Source organism: Notolabrus celidotus, chromosome 1, assembly GCF_009762535.1.
Source record: "Notolabrus celidotus isolate fNotCel1 chromosome 1, fNotCel1.pri, whole genome shotgun sequence".
Taxonomy (NCBI): domain Eukaryota; kingdom Metazoa; phylum Chordata; class Actinopteri; order Labriformes; family Labridae; genus Notolabrus; species Notolabrus celidotus.
Genome location: NC_048272.1, coordinates 17441646 through 17456467, shown reverse-complemented (window position 1 = coordinate 17456467; position 14822 = coordinate 17441646). Strand labels below are relative to the sequence as shown.

General features: G+C 38.8%; 1 protein-coding gene across 1 annotated transcript; it reads left to right on the top strand.

Moving 5' to 3' along the window:
- Positions 1-906: 906 nt before the first annotated feature.
- On the top strand, positions 907-12101 carry LOC117816022 (protein phosphatase 1 regulatory subunit 12B-like). The gene is made up of 7 exons (XM_034688095.1): positions 907-1251; positions 7316-7332; positions 7495-7633; positions 8232-8333; positions 8762-8812; positions 8917-8967; positions 11682-12101. Exons 1-7 carry the CDS (start codon positions 1147-1149, stop codon positions 11766-11768), a joined length of 552 nt encoding a protein of 183 aa, XP_034543986.1. The 5' UTR covers positions 907-1146; the 3' UTR covers positions 11769-12101.
- The last annotated feature ends 2721 nt before the right edge of the window (positions 12102-14822 follow it).

Below are 14822 nucleotides of genomic sequence, written 5' to 3'. Positions count from 1 at the left end.
CATTTAAATTAAAAATAATACTTCCCATTGTCTTTATTGATTTAGTCTAGATTCATATCAGGACCAGTATGTAGCAGAAACCAATGCCATGCACAAGAGCATGTGTAGCCTGAGCTAGCCTGCAATGCCTGTCCCCAGCTGAGTCATTGCAATTCAATTCATGGGACGAACTGGTGGCTGGAGAGGTGCTAGTCCATTTGCCTGGGCACTGCCAAGGTGCCCTTGAGCAAGGCACCAAAACCCAATAACTACTCGGGTGGAGCTGGTTGATTGCAGCCTCCTCACTCTGACATCTGTCCTAAGTGCATGTCCATAACATGTTTGTGCATGATTGTATGTATATCAAACTATGTGTGTGTGGCATGATCAAAAAAAGAACACGGGTGATTAATAAAGTACATTTACTTTTTGTTAAATTTCTATGAATCCTTTATTTTAGCACTGAGACTGAGGTAACTTTTCCCAGTGTGTCCTGCAGTAATCACAGTTAAAATGGTGCAGACATTAAAACACACACTCAAATGCTGAACAAAAAAATCTATCTACACTAGTGAGAACACAGAGCCTATAAAACAGTGCTACAAACAACAAAATGACACGTCATGTAAAGGGTGTACATCTACAGAAACAACCCTCATGACATCATTAATGAGACAAAGCTCTTTTAGTTTTTCCGTTTCTGCTGAGTGACCCCGAGAGGAACCCTTGTGAACAATGCTGCTGTCAGATCCTTGTGTCCACACACACACACACACACACACACACACACACACACACACACACACACACAAACACACACACACACACACACACACACACACACACACACACACACACACACACACACGCATACACAAACAGCCCGCCTCCTCGCCGGTCCCACCACTTCCTCCCCAGCTCTCACACTTGTGCTGTTCTTTCACTCTCATCAGATATCCAGAGTCTCACCATCACATGAAGATCTCTCATTAGTTCCTCACTTCAACAAAGGAAACAGCAACATCCGGTTTTTGTATAAGTGGATTATAAATACACCCCGTCATATTTTTTCACTCATTTATTTCAGAAGAACTTTATCAAACTAACTTTTTGGAGGCACTTTGGACCGTACAACAGCTGCATGCAGAGGCCGGCAGCTGAGGAGCGATGTCATCTCTACTCTCTCAGCACAAAGATCAGCCTCGCCTCAGAAAGTCGATCTCATCTGACTCCTCTCCAGCTTCATCTGCTGCCACCACCAAGAGCCTGAGGGTAAGACTTTCCTATCTTTAATCTTTCCAGTGTCTGTTTATTCAGAGGAAATGCTTTGGATCACACAACCCAAACACTACCACCATTAAGGTTCATTTAGTGTCAAACACATTTCAACACAGAGGTATGCCTACCTCATTTAAGATTAAACTGTGTCCTCTGTTCTGGGGTAACACACTTAGAATGGCCTAAGATAGCCAGTGCTGTGGTTGACCCTTCAAGTTAGTATCATTTTATGCATTCATTTTAGCACTAGATTAAAAAGTGAATGACATTTTCATCAGGGCTTTTTTATCCAATCCTGCATTACACACCCAGACGTTTTTTCTCCATCTATAAACTTTAAAGGCAGTATAAGGAGTTTCCATGCTGTGTTATTTCGGGTGACCCCTTTGGACAAAATCAGTAGTGTTCTTCTGGGATGAAGACTGCATTTCCCATGAGCACCATCACCCACTGTGGTAAAGATGTGGCTCTTGCCAAAGCATGCCACTCTACTCCCCACATTTCCTGTCTATCTACAGCAGTCCTATCAATGAAGGCAAAAACGCCCAAATATATATCTTAAAAAATAATGATAATTATTAACTGTACAACCCCAACAACAGACAGTGTAAACTCTGATTTATTACCATTAGTTAGCTTACTAAAGATAACCACAAGTAGGTTTAACGTCACAGCCCCGGTGTCATGATGTGCCAGTGTACCAGTAAATGTCAGAATAACGTAAATATGCACACACTTAACTCATTTCTCCTCAAAGAACATTAAAACATTCACAGGCCAGCACAAACATCAAATCCTGTCTCAAACATACGTGTTTTTGCTAACCCGGCTCTAGTATCAACTGTGAAGACAAAACATTATGTATAAATGAAACTATCTAAAGTGGACAAAACTCTTCCTGCTTGTAACTTACTTCTCACTGCCAAACTTTACCAGCAGAGTTCTAAGCATGGATATCTCGAAGAGAGTGTTGAAAATCGACTCAGCTTTTTACATGGAAAATCAAACCTGAACAAAGAAACTAGAATTCGATATGAAGAAATAACAAATCTTGTCCCAGATGATCTCATTTTATTAGGTCATAAAATGCATCAGTGTAAGAGTGAGACTATTTCAAAACCTGTTAAAAACTCCTCATGGTTCCTTTAAAACACATTCTTGAATTTAGTTTGTGTTTTTATTCTTTTTACTTTGAGGGGGTGTCCTATTAAAGGACACATATCTAATCCCTAGTCCTTCTTACACTTTTGTCTGCAATGTAACTTATTTAAAATATCATCCCAGCACATAAGAGACTTAAACATTAAACATTTACTTATTAATACTGATGGCACTTTGTAGGTTCAGTTCATGTCTTAATTTCCTCCTTTTGATTTTCATCTGCTTTCTTGTAACATTTCAAGAACAAATCAATGTCACAATAACTGTCATTCAGTGTTGAAAGTAAGTTAGCACAAACTTTAAAAACAGAACTAACATGCACATGAAGGTGACATTTGACGGAGGGTAACAACAGAATAAATATTGAACTGAATTATGGGGTTTATTATTCTGGCACATACATTTTTATTAAGCCTACTATATTAAAATTATTGTAAGAGTTAGAAGTGATAAAAATACCTTTATTGTCTGAGATAACAATGGATGGTGGCCGTGTGTTTCAAATGGAGGCAACTTTGGAGAATGAGAGAGGCAACTTGAGACTCTTTTGAATGTTGATATAATAAAAACTAGCAATACCTAACACTTTGCCATACTTCTTAAGGCTCCCAACAACTCCATATCTAACTTTGTACACTGATGAACTTGCATGTTTATGAGCATGGAGGAACCAAACTTGGAAAACGTTCCAAGGCAAAATTGTAATAAACTGCTAATCTCTTCCGTTTATGTGAACTAAGAATCCCCTAGGGAAATATACATGGAGAGAGGGAGAGAGCCCCACACAGGAAGAGAGAGTATGAAGAGAGAGAGAGAAAGCAAAGGGTGAAAGACAGGATGACAGAGGGAAGGAGGGATAGAGTGCTTACTGACTTGTGGGAACTCAGACGCAGTATTTATGGATGTTTATCTCTCTCGGTCCTTCGGGGAGCTCACATTTTCCACTTGGGGATTGCTGGTTGGCCAACACGAAGTCCCTCATGGGATCCTGACATGCTGGAGGAGAGCTTGGTGACAGAGATGCGGGACAAATGTCACAAAAAAACGAAGTTTCCATCAGCATCTGTTTATATGTGATGTCTCTTAATCCAAACCAGAGCTCTCTCCAAGTCTGCACACTGTATATCATTAATGACCGTTTACCCAGCAGAGCCAAGTGTCCAGAGAGAGCCTTAAAGGAGCTGACATCAGAGTCTGGTGAGGATCCAGAAGGTCTTGTAAATGTCTCAGTAGAGGCCTATCACTGTGTTTACACATAGTTTCTGAAACTTAAACCCCTGTGTCTTTTTTGCAGAAATCCACTTGACGTCTCCTCGATTTAGTCTGCTTTTTGTTTCAGTTTATGTGACTGTCACAAAAGACAGAGTTTAAAAGAATAAAGTACAATGCAAAACAGAACAGTGTGTTCTGTCTCAGAATGAATAAGTGACTGCCTGGTGCATATACAGTGTGTTTCTTTAATATATGCAGAAGTAGAAGAAACAGGCGAGTTAATATTCATTGGTTTCTGCACTGCTGAATGATATCAAAATGAGTTAGCCTTTTAAAGAGAGAGAGGGAGTAGGTTCAGAGGTGATATATAACAATACTACTTTTTCATGACTAGTCATCATGCTGTCTTAACTTCTATTCATAAAGTTACTCTGAATTACCTTGTTGTTGTAAAGAGTGTTCAAAAATGCTTAAAAACAAAAGTAGGACTCCACAGCAGAGGCTTTGTGAGGCACAGCAGTGCATGGAGCTAAATGCTGGCATAAGACATGCTTGAATGCTAACATGCTAAAAAAGACAATGTTAACATTCTGTGCAGCACTTGAGTCCAAGACAGATTTCCATAAGAGGACAACCCTGGAATTGTATCGTATCGTGCCATGTCGTTTTGTGCAGCGTCGTATTGTGCCGTGTTGTGTTGTGTCGTGTTGTGTCGTGTCGTGTCGTGTCGAGCATGTTGTGTTGTTTGTGTTGTGTTGTGTCGTTTCGTATATTTGTGTTAAGTCCATGCTAAACAAAAACGAGATGAGCTGCTAAGCATCTAAGTATTTCAAAAATCCATTAACAACAGATCAGTTTCAACAGGCAGAATGGTGATTATGTTCACCCAGTCTGCTCACTGATAATATTCTGGGGGGTTCTTCTTATCCTGTTGTTTATTGTACCTAGTTATGGCACTGACTATCTTGCTTTTGTTAGAACTTCTTTGGCATTTTTCATGCCTTTGTAGATACATAGAACAGTGGAAACAGGTATAAGTAAGTGGGGAATTACATGCGACTAATAAACTGAAGGTTGGATTTTAATCTGCTAGCTTTAAGAACTATATAGTCTCTATACACGGTGCCTGGTAGCTAAATTAGTGCGTCAACATTGTTGGTCTTGCTTGTTTTTTTTTATGTGGCTTTGTGCAACACCCATTTGTTTATGCTTTCATTTGTGAACATCGTATTTTGTTGATGTTAAGCACTTTGTGACTTTTGTCTCAAATTTTTTCTGTTTTAACCAAAGTGTTAGGAACAATATCTTTGACCTGAAGATGATGCAAGATGAAAGGTCAAACATCATCAAAGGTGTCACAATTCATCTGAAGGAGGATGTTTGTCCTACATCTCACTGTGAGCTTTGAATAATGACGTGTGTTTTACATGTCTTACAAAACAACTGGGTACCCTTCAGCCTCTGCATGAGACAGGCTTTCAACTAGCTCCAACATAAAACCATATAGGGCAATGTTAGATACTGAGAGCAGCTGCTGCTGCTGGTGCTGCTGCTGTGTAGTAGAGAGCAAACTAAGGTCTGTTTTGGGTGGTGGTCAGAGGCCATGAATAGGCCAAGATACAAAAGAATGCCATCCAGGAGGCCAGGGTTTGGCCTTGTTGAGTTATTCTTTAAACCCAGCTCATGATGCTTTTCCTTACCTTAGCCTAACTTAACCAAACCGACCATGGTATGTTAAATACATGCCAGAAAGGAGGGAGGAAGAAAATCTAAGGCTACCATTAGTGCTTGTGTGACACAAAACAGACTCTACCTCATGTGGCTGTTTAACATGCAACAGGTGCTACCTCGATCCTCTGAGTTTAGCGCCAAAGGGTTGTAACAGAGTGTTTAACATTTACAACCCAGGATGAAAACACATTGTCCTCGCAGTGTGCCAAGGGTCACTGACGTGGTAAAAATCAAATAAACACCTACGGTATGGAAGATTTCACACCATATGCTGAACAGTGCTCTCTTTCATCATCATCAAAATCAATAAATTAGATGTTATATTGTGGAGGAATAGTGTTTGGGTGACGGTGCTCATGGGAAATTCAGTCTTCATCCAGAAAACACTACTGATTTTGTCCAAAGGGATTGACAGAATCAACAAAACTTCTCACAAAGCTAACTGACTTGTTATGCCACAGTTCTCCTCCTTTGAAGGAAGGGTACATTTTAATTGGTCTCTTGTTCTCCTTCTTTTCTGTGTCTCTCTAAAGTCTCTCATCAAGGAAACTTTTAAACTCTTCAGATGTGAGCAGGCCATAATGAACAAATAGTGAGGGCCACTGACAGCTATTACCTTTTTTGGATGTGTTTAGCTATCTGTGCTTGTCAGTTTATTTAAGGGATCATTTCCTCTCTCCCTCTCTGACTTGGCTCGGTATTTGAAACTACCATAAACCTTCTCTTAGAAAACTGAAAACAAAATCTTCCATGAAGAATTTGTGGTAACGTCACTTCAAAGAATCTCTGAGCTTTGCTTTCAAGTGGAGATACTGATGATGGATGTTCTTTCTGATGACGCACATTTATTAAAAACATGTGCTTTGTGAATATCAACTGCATGGTGAAGCTGTAATGAAGAGAAAATAGTCAATGAGTACAAAAAAAATGTATGAATGTGGTTTCAGACTCCATTAATCTCACATCAGGAGTGAGCAGCTTGACAATCAAATAATGATTGACAATGTTATGCGATGTCATTAGGGCCTATGTCCGCTAACGCCATTCTTTGTGCTAGCAGCACTTCTCACTGGCGCTTACTGTTCCTTGGTTATGAAAATTGTCTTGCAACAGTTTCAAGATATTGAAAACAGAAAGAGAACTAATAGAAACTGTGTCATAGTATCACCAGTAGATCTAGACCTGAAACTAGTGACCTCAAAAAAAACAAGTGTGGCTAGTTTCTCCTCTGTACAGACTGCTGCCCACCCTTTCTTGATTTTGATTGCTCAATGATGGAAAAGTGACATTTACAAGAAAAGCTTTGTTCCAATAGTTGAAATATTGTCGACTGTTAGTACAGCAATAAAAAACAGCTGATGCAGAGGATGCTGAATAGTATTCATTTGTACAGAAAATAGGCACTGCTAGCACAAAAATAGCTTTTAGCGGAGACAGGCCCTCATTCTTCTTGCAGATTGTCTTCTGAAATAGAGTAAGGGTCATCATGGTGTTTTGTTCATGCTATGAAAGGATTATGCGCAGTGTGTAAAGCTGATTTTTCAGATATCAGTTCACTAGCGAGGACCACACCAACAACAGAATGAGTTCTGACAGATAGCTTATTGATTACGGATTATTATATTTAGCGATTTTGAACACGTAGTCACTTTGGGGAAGCTTTGCACCTGGGCACGACGAACCCCTCAGGGCCCTATGGATAAGGAGAAAGGAGGAGATGAGCAGAAGAAGAAAGGGAAGGGAGGGAGGGAGGGATGGATGCAGAAACTAGAGCGAGAAAGGAGGAAATTGTCAGGTTTAAATTTATGGAAAAACAAAATAGGCGCAGTTGAGGTGTGCCCCTGCTCTTGAAATTTTGCTATTATCACCACTATTGGGAATGTCCTTTTATAAAGTCTGTGTTGCTGTTGTGTTTTGAATTTTCAGATCTAACAACGTTTCTTTTCTATTTCAGCATGAGAGACTGTCAAGGTAAGCTTCCTCTGATTAAATTCACATCTTTCCTACAGACAAGAGACATTTAATTATCACCTGAGAGAAGAGGAACCCGTGTCTGACTTTGTAGCAATAAACTCTGACAATAACCAAGTTAAACACCATTGATGAGTGGCTAATACCGTCTTATTTTGTCAGATTAAACTCGGCTGGATCCACCGACTGCTCCAACAATACATCAACAAATCATGCAGAGTCGTACTTCAAACGTAGAGAGAACAGACTGTCTGCGAGGAAAAAAGCAGAAGAAGAGACAGCAAACAGTGACTATAAAAAGGCAAGGGATACAGCCAGCATTGTTCTTACATTTCTACTGTTCTCAGTATCAAAGGAACTGAGAAGCCTGTTATTATCAGCCAATGTTTGTGCTTTCATCCTAATGCATTAATCGTACAAAGGGGCACATATGCCACTGCCATTATCCAAAGAGAGTGTCATAAATAAACACAAATATCCAGCCCCTTAGGACTTTGTATGGGTTCTGTCCCAAAAGTAGCACTAAGCAAAGCCAACAAAAATAACTGCTTTTAAGGTTTCTATTCTTGGATACCTGTATGAACTTTTGGGCCAATGGAATCTTTAAATGTTGATATATCCAACTGGGATAGTGTACACTTTTGAGTCTTAGTTGCAATAGTTGGGATATAAAGGAACCAGTACATTCATCTCCATTCATGACCTGGGCCCCATAGATTTCTGCACCATCTTTATTAGCTTTGAATGTTGAGATATTCCCCTCACAATCCAAATAAACAACCACCAAGGTCAAGGAGCTAAACCTACAGAACAAACAGTCTCTGTGCCTGGGTTTGTTGCTCTTGGTGCTTTAAAATCAAACACTCCTTTAGAAACCCTAACAAGTGCATATCTTGTAGATGTATGAAAAAGCTCTGGCCACCAATCAAAGGCTCAAGTCCAGGCTGGAGACGAGTAAACAGGAACTAAATGTGATCCAGGACCAGCTGCAGAGGGCACAGGTAAGACAGCACTCAAGTATTAATGAGCTTGATCCAGATTCCTGAAAAAAGAGAAGGAAAGAGTCACTAAAGAGATAACTGGGAGTGTGCCTGAAAGTTTCTGACAGTCATATAATCATCATAAGTTATTCAGACACTGAAGTCTCTCTCATATGTTCTAATGTCTATATCAGGTTTTAACAAGAGAAATGTGGCGTGAAAGATTGTAGTAAAAGAAAGCTGAAATTCATTACTGTTGGCTGCTAGGCCACATTTGAACAACAACAGAGAGCAGCTTTGGAGTTTCTGAGGCTATATTGGATATTTTACATCAGACACATGTGCACACTGTAATGAATATAAATGAAGATGTAATGCAGCTCCCATAATTACACATTTCAAGGCTTTGTGCTGTAATCTTTTTTCGTAATAACCTCTCATTGTTGCAGAGGGAAAGACCAGGAGACAGCAGCTCCAACATGCTGGAGGCAGAAAAGAAGGTATTACTTCTCATTTATACTTACTAACATATTTTATTCATCTGGATTTATGAAAAGATTTTGATTTTTTTTTTGTTGCTTTTATGAACTTTTCCTCATTACAGGAAAGTTGGAGTCTAAAAAAGAGGATATCAGATATGGAGGAGCAGTTAAAGGTAATCTGATGTTCTATCTTTAGTTCCTTTCTTTTTGAATATCTGATCACCCTTAACCCTCCTGTTATGTTCCGGGTCAGATTGACCCATTTCAAAGTTTAAAAAAAATATATATATATATATATTAAAAGTATTTTTTCTGTATGAAACTTCTTCTGCTTGGCTTAATTTGCGTAATCAAAATGTTCATTTAACATATTTGCAACCCCCCTGCATTTTTATATTACATACATACTGTTCGAGGGTCAATTTGACCCGGCAGTCAAATACTGATTTAAATGGTTAGTAATGGAGTTGATAATGAAATTAAAAAAATAATAATTTGGATTTTTCTGGGTTCTGACACTTTTGGATAATTAAATATGCCCAGGTCAAATTGACCCAGGGACATTATTGCTGTTCCTGAGAAATGAACATAACAGGAGGGTTAAAATATCAATACAAACAATACAACAGGGTCTCTAAGCCAGGAGGGAAGCTTTTCTGACCTGAGGACAACAGTAAACAGTCTGATCCAGGCAGTGTAAAGTGTCAGTGGGACTTTGAGCTGTGGTGTTATCTGCTCCCTCTGTGGAGGTTTTAGCTGACATCATTTGCCACCGTTCTGCTCTGCTGCCTGAGGAATGTGTGAGGACTTTGACACAGCAGCGAGTGAGCCATCAATGTTCATCTACAGGCTGACCTTCATAAATGTCTGCTGTGTTATGCCCAAGAGGACACAAACAAAAAGCTTTTGTTTTCTGTGAATGAGGGCTCTAAACAAACATTGGAGGCTAGTCTGAAAATAGACGTTCAGAACAACAGAGGGGCACTGTTGTCTTTCTCAATGAGAATGTCTGGTCCAATTGTGTCTGTGTGTCACTGAATTAATGCCAGTGTACAAGTTCTATGTTATGCTAATGATTGTATGAATGTATCCAGATCATATGCATAACACATTTCCTATGAGAAAGAATATAACTAAGAACTGCAGAGAACTGCAGAAATAACTCAATTTCAGTCAGACAATTCATGTTGCTTGGTTTATAGTTTGTTCCAGCAGCAGAACATTGTTCATGTTTGGGGGGCAGTGGCAAAAGCAGAGAGCAGAAATCTTGCAGCTTAAGTAGACCACAAAATTGGGGGCCACATTAATCATCTAATCCCGCCTTGCACCACTCCATTTATCGAAGAATCATCCAATATCACACCAAATTAAAAATAAGAAGAATAGCTCCAAACAGAAGCATGAAAAGGATAGACTGAGACATCCTGACGTCTTTCTTATAAAGACACTCACATGTCTGGGTGTTGATTGCAAGAGTTACTGTATATTTGTTGTAATTATTCCTCTTGGTGGTATGAGCAAAAATCACTTTTTTTAAGTTATATATTTTGGGGGCTTTTACACCTTTATTTACAGAGGAGAGGACAGTGGATAGTGTAGGAAACGGGGAGGGGGTGGGGAATGACATGCGGGAAAGGGGCCACAGGCTGAAATAAAACTCAGGCCATCCGCTATATGGGCACGCCATTAACCATTAGGCTAAATCCGGCTAAATCCCCATTTTTAATCACATGTTTTAAAATTCCATAATTTGGCATTTATTCAATTCAAGGTTTTTTCAAGGTTCAAGGATTTAAAGCATTTTGAAGATATTTACAATTTAAAGCCATTCTTACCTGTGTCTTGATTCAACTTATTCAATTCAGTCTCATCCACTGGTTTGAGAGGATTCACAGACTCCATACCAGCACTGTCCCCTTTGTAGTGCGGTTGCCTGCTGACATCTGTCTGATTAGCTGCACCTGCATGCTTAGCTTGTGAGTGGTAGCTCAAACTTAAAGTACTTTGGTGATATCTTAATTAAATTTGACACAAAGTGAATATTACTTTTGACTTATCATCCAAGCTGTCTGGGAATTTTAAAAGTAAAATTTGCCATCCAGAAGTGCAGTGGTGTCGTTATTTTCCATCACAGCGCCAGCAGGAAGCAAGAAGATGCTGCGGCAGCTTAACTACGGTGTGTCAAAGGGGACAAAATAGCAAGTGATAAATAAAAGTAACGTGAAAATTTGAACTTGAGGAATACATTAACGTTGACAGCCCTAGTTTGAATTAAAATGATGTTTCTGCAGTCTAATTTGGAACAAAACTCCTCCTTTTTACTCTCCCTCCACTGCAGCTCAGCACGACACTGTATATGTAAAAATACAGGCGACAGTTTTAACCATCTTTGCATATTATACCTCTGTTTTCTGCTCTAGCTGAACTTTAGCATGCATGTTTGTTAAAATAGGACTGTGAATTTCCTTCGTGGTGATCTTTTTCACAGCCAGTGTTGACAGCAGAAATGATTACAGCAACTAATTAGTCTCACATGCATAATGGACATGTGAGTAATGTTTGAAGAATGACTGTGAATGTTTTTTGTGTGAGAACACCACAGACTGTGTGGGCATCCTGAGTTATGCGAAAGCCTTCAAGAACATATTTGTCATTAGTGTTTTGTTTGGACTGTTAGCTCCACTCTAGTGGGATTTACAGCTTATAAAGATAAACACTAGATTTACTTGGAAGATACAAATAAGGGAATATCAAGACAATTAGCTGTACTGTACAACATAGTACTGTATATACTGACCAGTGTTATAAACAACAGACTTTCCAGGTTATGTACGACCTGCATTTTTACATCTGTGTCCACTTTACTTATCTCTTGCTTCTTCTTCAGGCCAAAGCCGAGCTCAAGATGGAGAACCAGAGACTGAAGGATGAGAACGGCGCTTTAATCCGGGTCATCACTAAACTGTCTAAATGAGAGAGAAAGCAGGAAGGATGAGAAGAGGAGGAATGGATAACAGAAGCCATATCTACACTTGTATTCATCCTTTCTTCATCCTTGCCTCTGAAAGAATGCATGTGCATAGTTTGCCGGTACTTTAGGAAATTGATTTCATGCTTTTTTTAAATTGTCTGTTGAAGCATTTGCAAATATAAAAACATATTTCGACACATCTAACGGAGCTCTCTGATACTGCAGTGCATCTACAGCACAGTAACGACTCATTTCCATAAAGAAAATATTTAAATCAAACTTCTTTTTTGTATATTCAGAATTCTACATAAATAAAAAGCCAGCACTATCACTTAATGCGTTTCTTCACTGAGAGCAAATTTGTCCTGAGGAAACTGTGGTAATAAAGAGTACCCCTGCATACCTAAGTGGATAAAATATTGCAGGTATTTCAGAGACTTATTACCATGGAAACTGCAATATTTTGTCCACTCTGTATGCAGACCTTGAAAATTGGCTCTGGGCTGTCAGGGACAGAGGATGATGGATGAGCTACATTTTTCTGGAACGTGGGAGCATCGACTCTGATTTAAGAGCTTTAGCTTGAAGTATGATGTCACAAATGACAGGCTTTTCCTCTTTACCTGAAACACAAAACAATTGAATGCATAAAATGTTCAAGAGTGATGAAAAGCTTCTTTTTTTTTTAACATCATAACGTTCGGCAAGAAAAATCTGACTTGAATGTGAAATATGAATTAATCGGTTCATGTTGGAGTGTTGACGCTTTGGATTGTAGTTTCTAAACAAGCAGCTCTTAGTGATAAATCATTCTCACCTCAAGATCCTTTTAGAAACTATTCCAGGGCTTTCAGTCAAACCAGGATCACACAAAGATCAGGATCATTTGCTGTTTTCAGGCAGAAATATGAAATTTGGAGCACAATATGATATCAACATTGATGAAAAGTCATGAAACTCTACCTCATTACTCAGCATTCCTATTATCAGGGTTGATTCTGATTGGTCAAGACCCTCAACTCTCAACAACAAAATCAGGGATAATCTGATCACATACATAGCTTATATCAAATTACAGTAAAGGAGTCTGGCACATTTCAACTCTGTGAGAAAGACTCAGGCGTCAGATTCCTGTTCATATCATTAGGATTGTAATTTGCATACCCACCGGCTCACTAAACATTACGCCTTACCTATAGCTAGATTTAATATAATGCTAATCAATATTTGTTGTCCAAAATGAATAGAGAACATAAATTAACATACAAAGGTTAATTCAAATAAGTTAGCTTAAAGGCTACATTTTAATGTCCAATTATCTATGACATGCTAATATAATAACATAAAATATTTTTAAAAACTACTTTGTAGTAGAAAAATAAATCATTTTAATTAAACAACAAGCAAAACCTGCAGATGAAGTCTTAGTGACATGATGCAGAGTTTCAGAAAAGTGACTTAGAGCACCTGTAAGGCCCTTTCTGTTTGTGTCGATTTTGGCGCCACCATTTTTGATACCCATTATCTCTCTGCTGATTTGTCATGTACATGTGTAAGAAGGGTTTTCTAATTAAAAATCTCATTCTGTTCTTTTTATAGTAAAATATACTGTATCCCTCTCTTTGAATGTTTGCTGTGGAAAGAGTAAAAAAAAAAGTACTTTCCTTCGGCGTGGTATAAACCATCTTGTCTGACACCTACCTCCACACAGCAGTTACAGGCATTAAAAATTATGTTATAGGAATTGCAAGTCTAGTTGTGGATGGTCTTGATTGCATTTTTAGATCATAAAGAGGCTTCACTGTTCATATCAGTCGGTTTCATAACCAGCTAAATAATCCTCTCACAGCTATCTTTAAAAAATCTAATTTAAAAGATATTTTGACTGACAGGAGGAACTCGGGTAAAAGCTTGAATGCTGCTTAAAAAAATCCTGTGAGATTGATGACATAAAAACAAGTATCTGATGTGTTTTATAGGCCAATAAACACACTAATGATCATATTTGATTCAAATTCAGATGCTTAAACAAGTAAAATAACCTCTATGAAGGATCATTTGGCACTATTAGATTGAGATGTCACTTTGAATATTGTTAATTTGGCTGTCATATATTGGAATTCATTTCGAGTAGTCTCCTTCACCTTCTCTTGGTAGTGTCATACCTTCAGGGGCATCGTATGAGGGAGAAAGGTTACCAACATTTGTGGTGTGAGGTGTCGGGGCCAAATAGAATGTATTTCTGGGGTCCAAAATGTGTCATTGACATTGCACCAGTGATAACATGTGCCACTGACATGCTGCCTTTGATGCCACCTATTGTCCATGAGAGGAAATGCATCCTCTAACTCAATATACACACCACACCAGGACCAGGCTACTTAAAATGCCTTTATTTTCTATGGTTACATTTTGACAACACACAGAAATGTCCGGACCACATCTCATAGTTTGTTCCCCCGTTGTCATTCAGTTCCACACAGAGTGATCTATGGAGTACATATGTTTTTTTGTCTTTTTGTTCCCCCACTTTTTTCTTTTGCTGGAAAACATGGATTTGTACAGAAATTAATCATGCAAATCACAAAAAGGCACAACTATTGACACACTTCTACAACAAGACAAAAACAAGAAAGACTTTCAGGCATTTCTTTGTCTATGTTGCTCAGAAAGTGGATGAGAGATGGAGCACGATGATGATCAGGTCTTTGGATGTTCTGTATCATGGCTATGTTCACGTAAGAGGACGAAAGAAGAACCATTACTGAAGCAGCAGGTTGGCAGTATTGCATTGTGAATAATGTTGCTCTGCACTGTTTGGGTCTGCTCTGTGCTCAGGATAGTTTAGTAAGGAAGACAAGGGATTTTGTTGCCTGCTTTGCAGAAAACTGACACTTGTTAAGATCATAGACAGAACACCAAAAACAAATACAGGCTCTATTGGTCCTATTGCAGATACACAAAGTAGCAGACAGAATCTAGTGCCAGCACATGGGAGTGAGAGAACTGAGAGACAATCACAGAAAGAAGGTTCAGTGAGATTAAAACATGTTTAGA

Bases quoted from the DNA above. Each gene is read 5' to 3' on its own strand.
- LOC117816022 (XM_034688095.1), top strand. From the start codon at position 1,147: ATGTCATCTCTACTCTCTCAGCACAAAGATCAGCCTCGCCTCAGAAAG. The intron at 7,634-8,231 runs GCAAGGGATACA...CATATCTTGTAG, and splicing joins CAAACAGTGACTATAAAAAG to ATGTATGAAAAAGCTCTGGC. The intron at 8,813-8,916 runs GTATTACTTCTC...TCCTCATTACAG, and splicing joins TGCTGGAGGCAGAAAAGAAG to GAAAGTTGGAGTCTAAAAAA.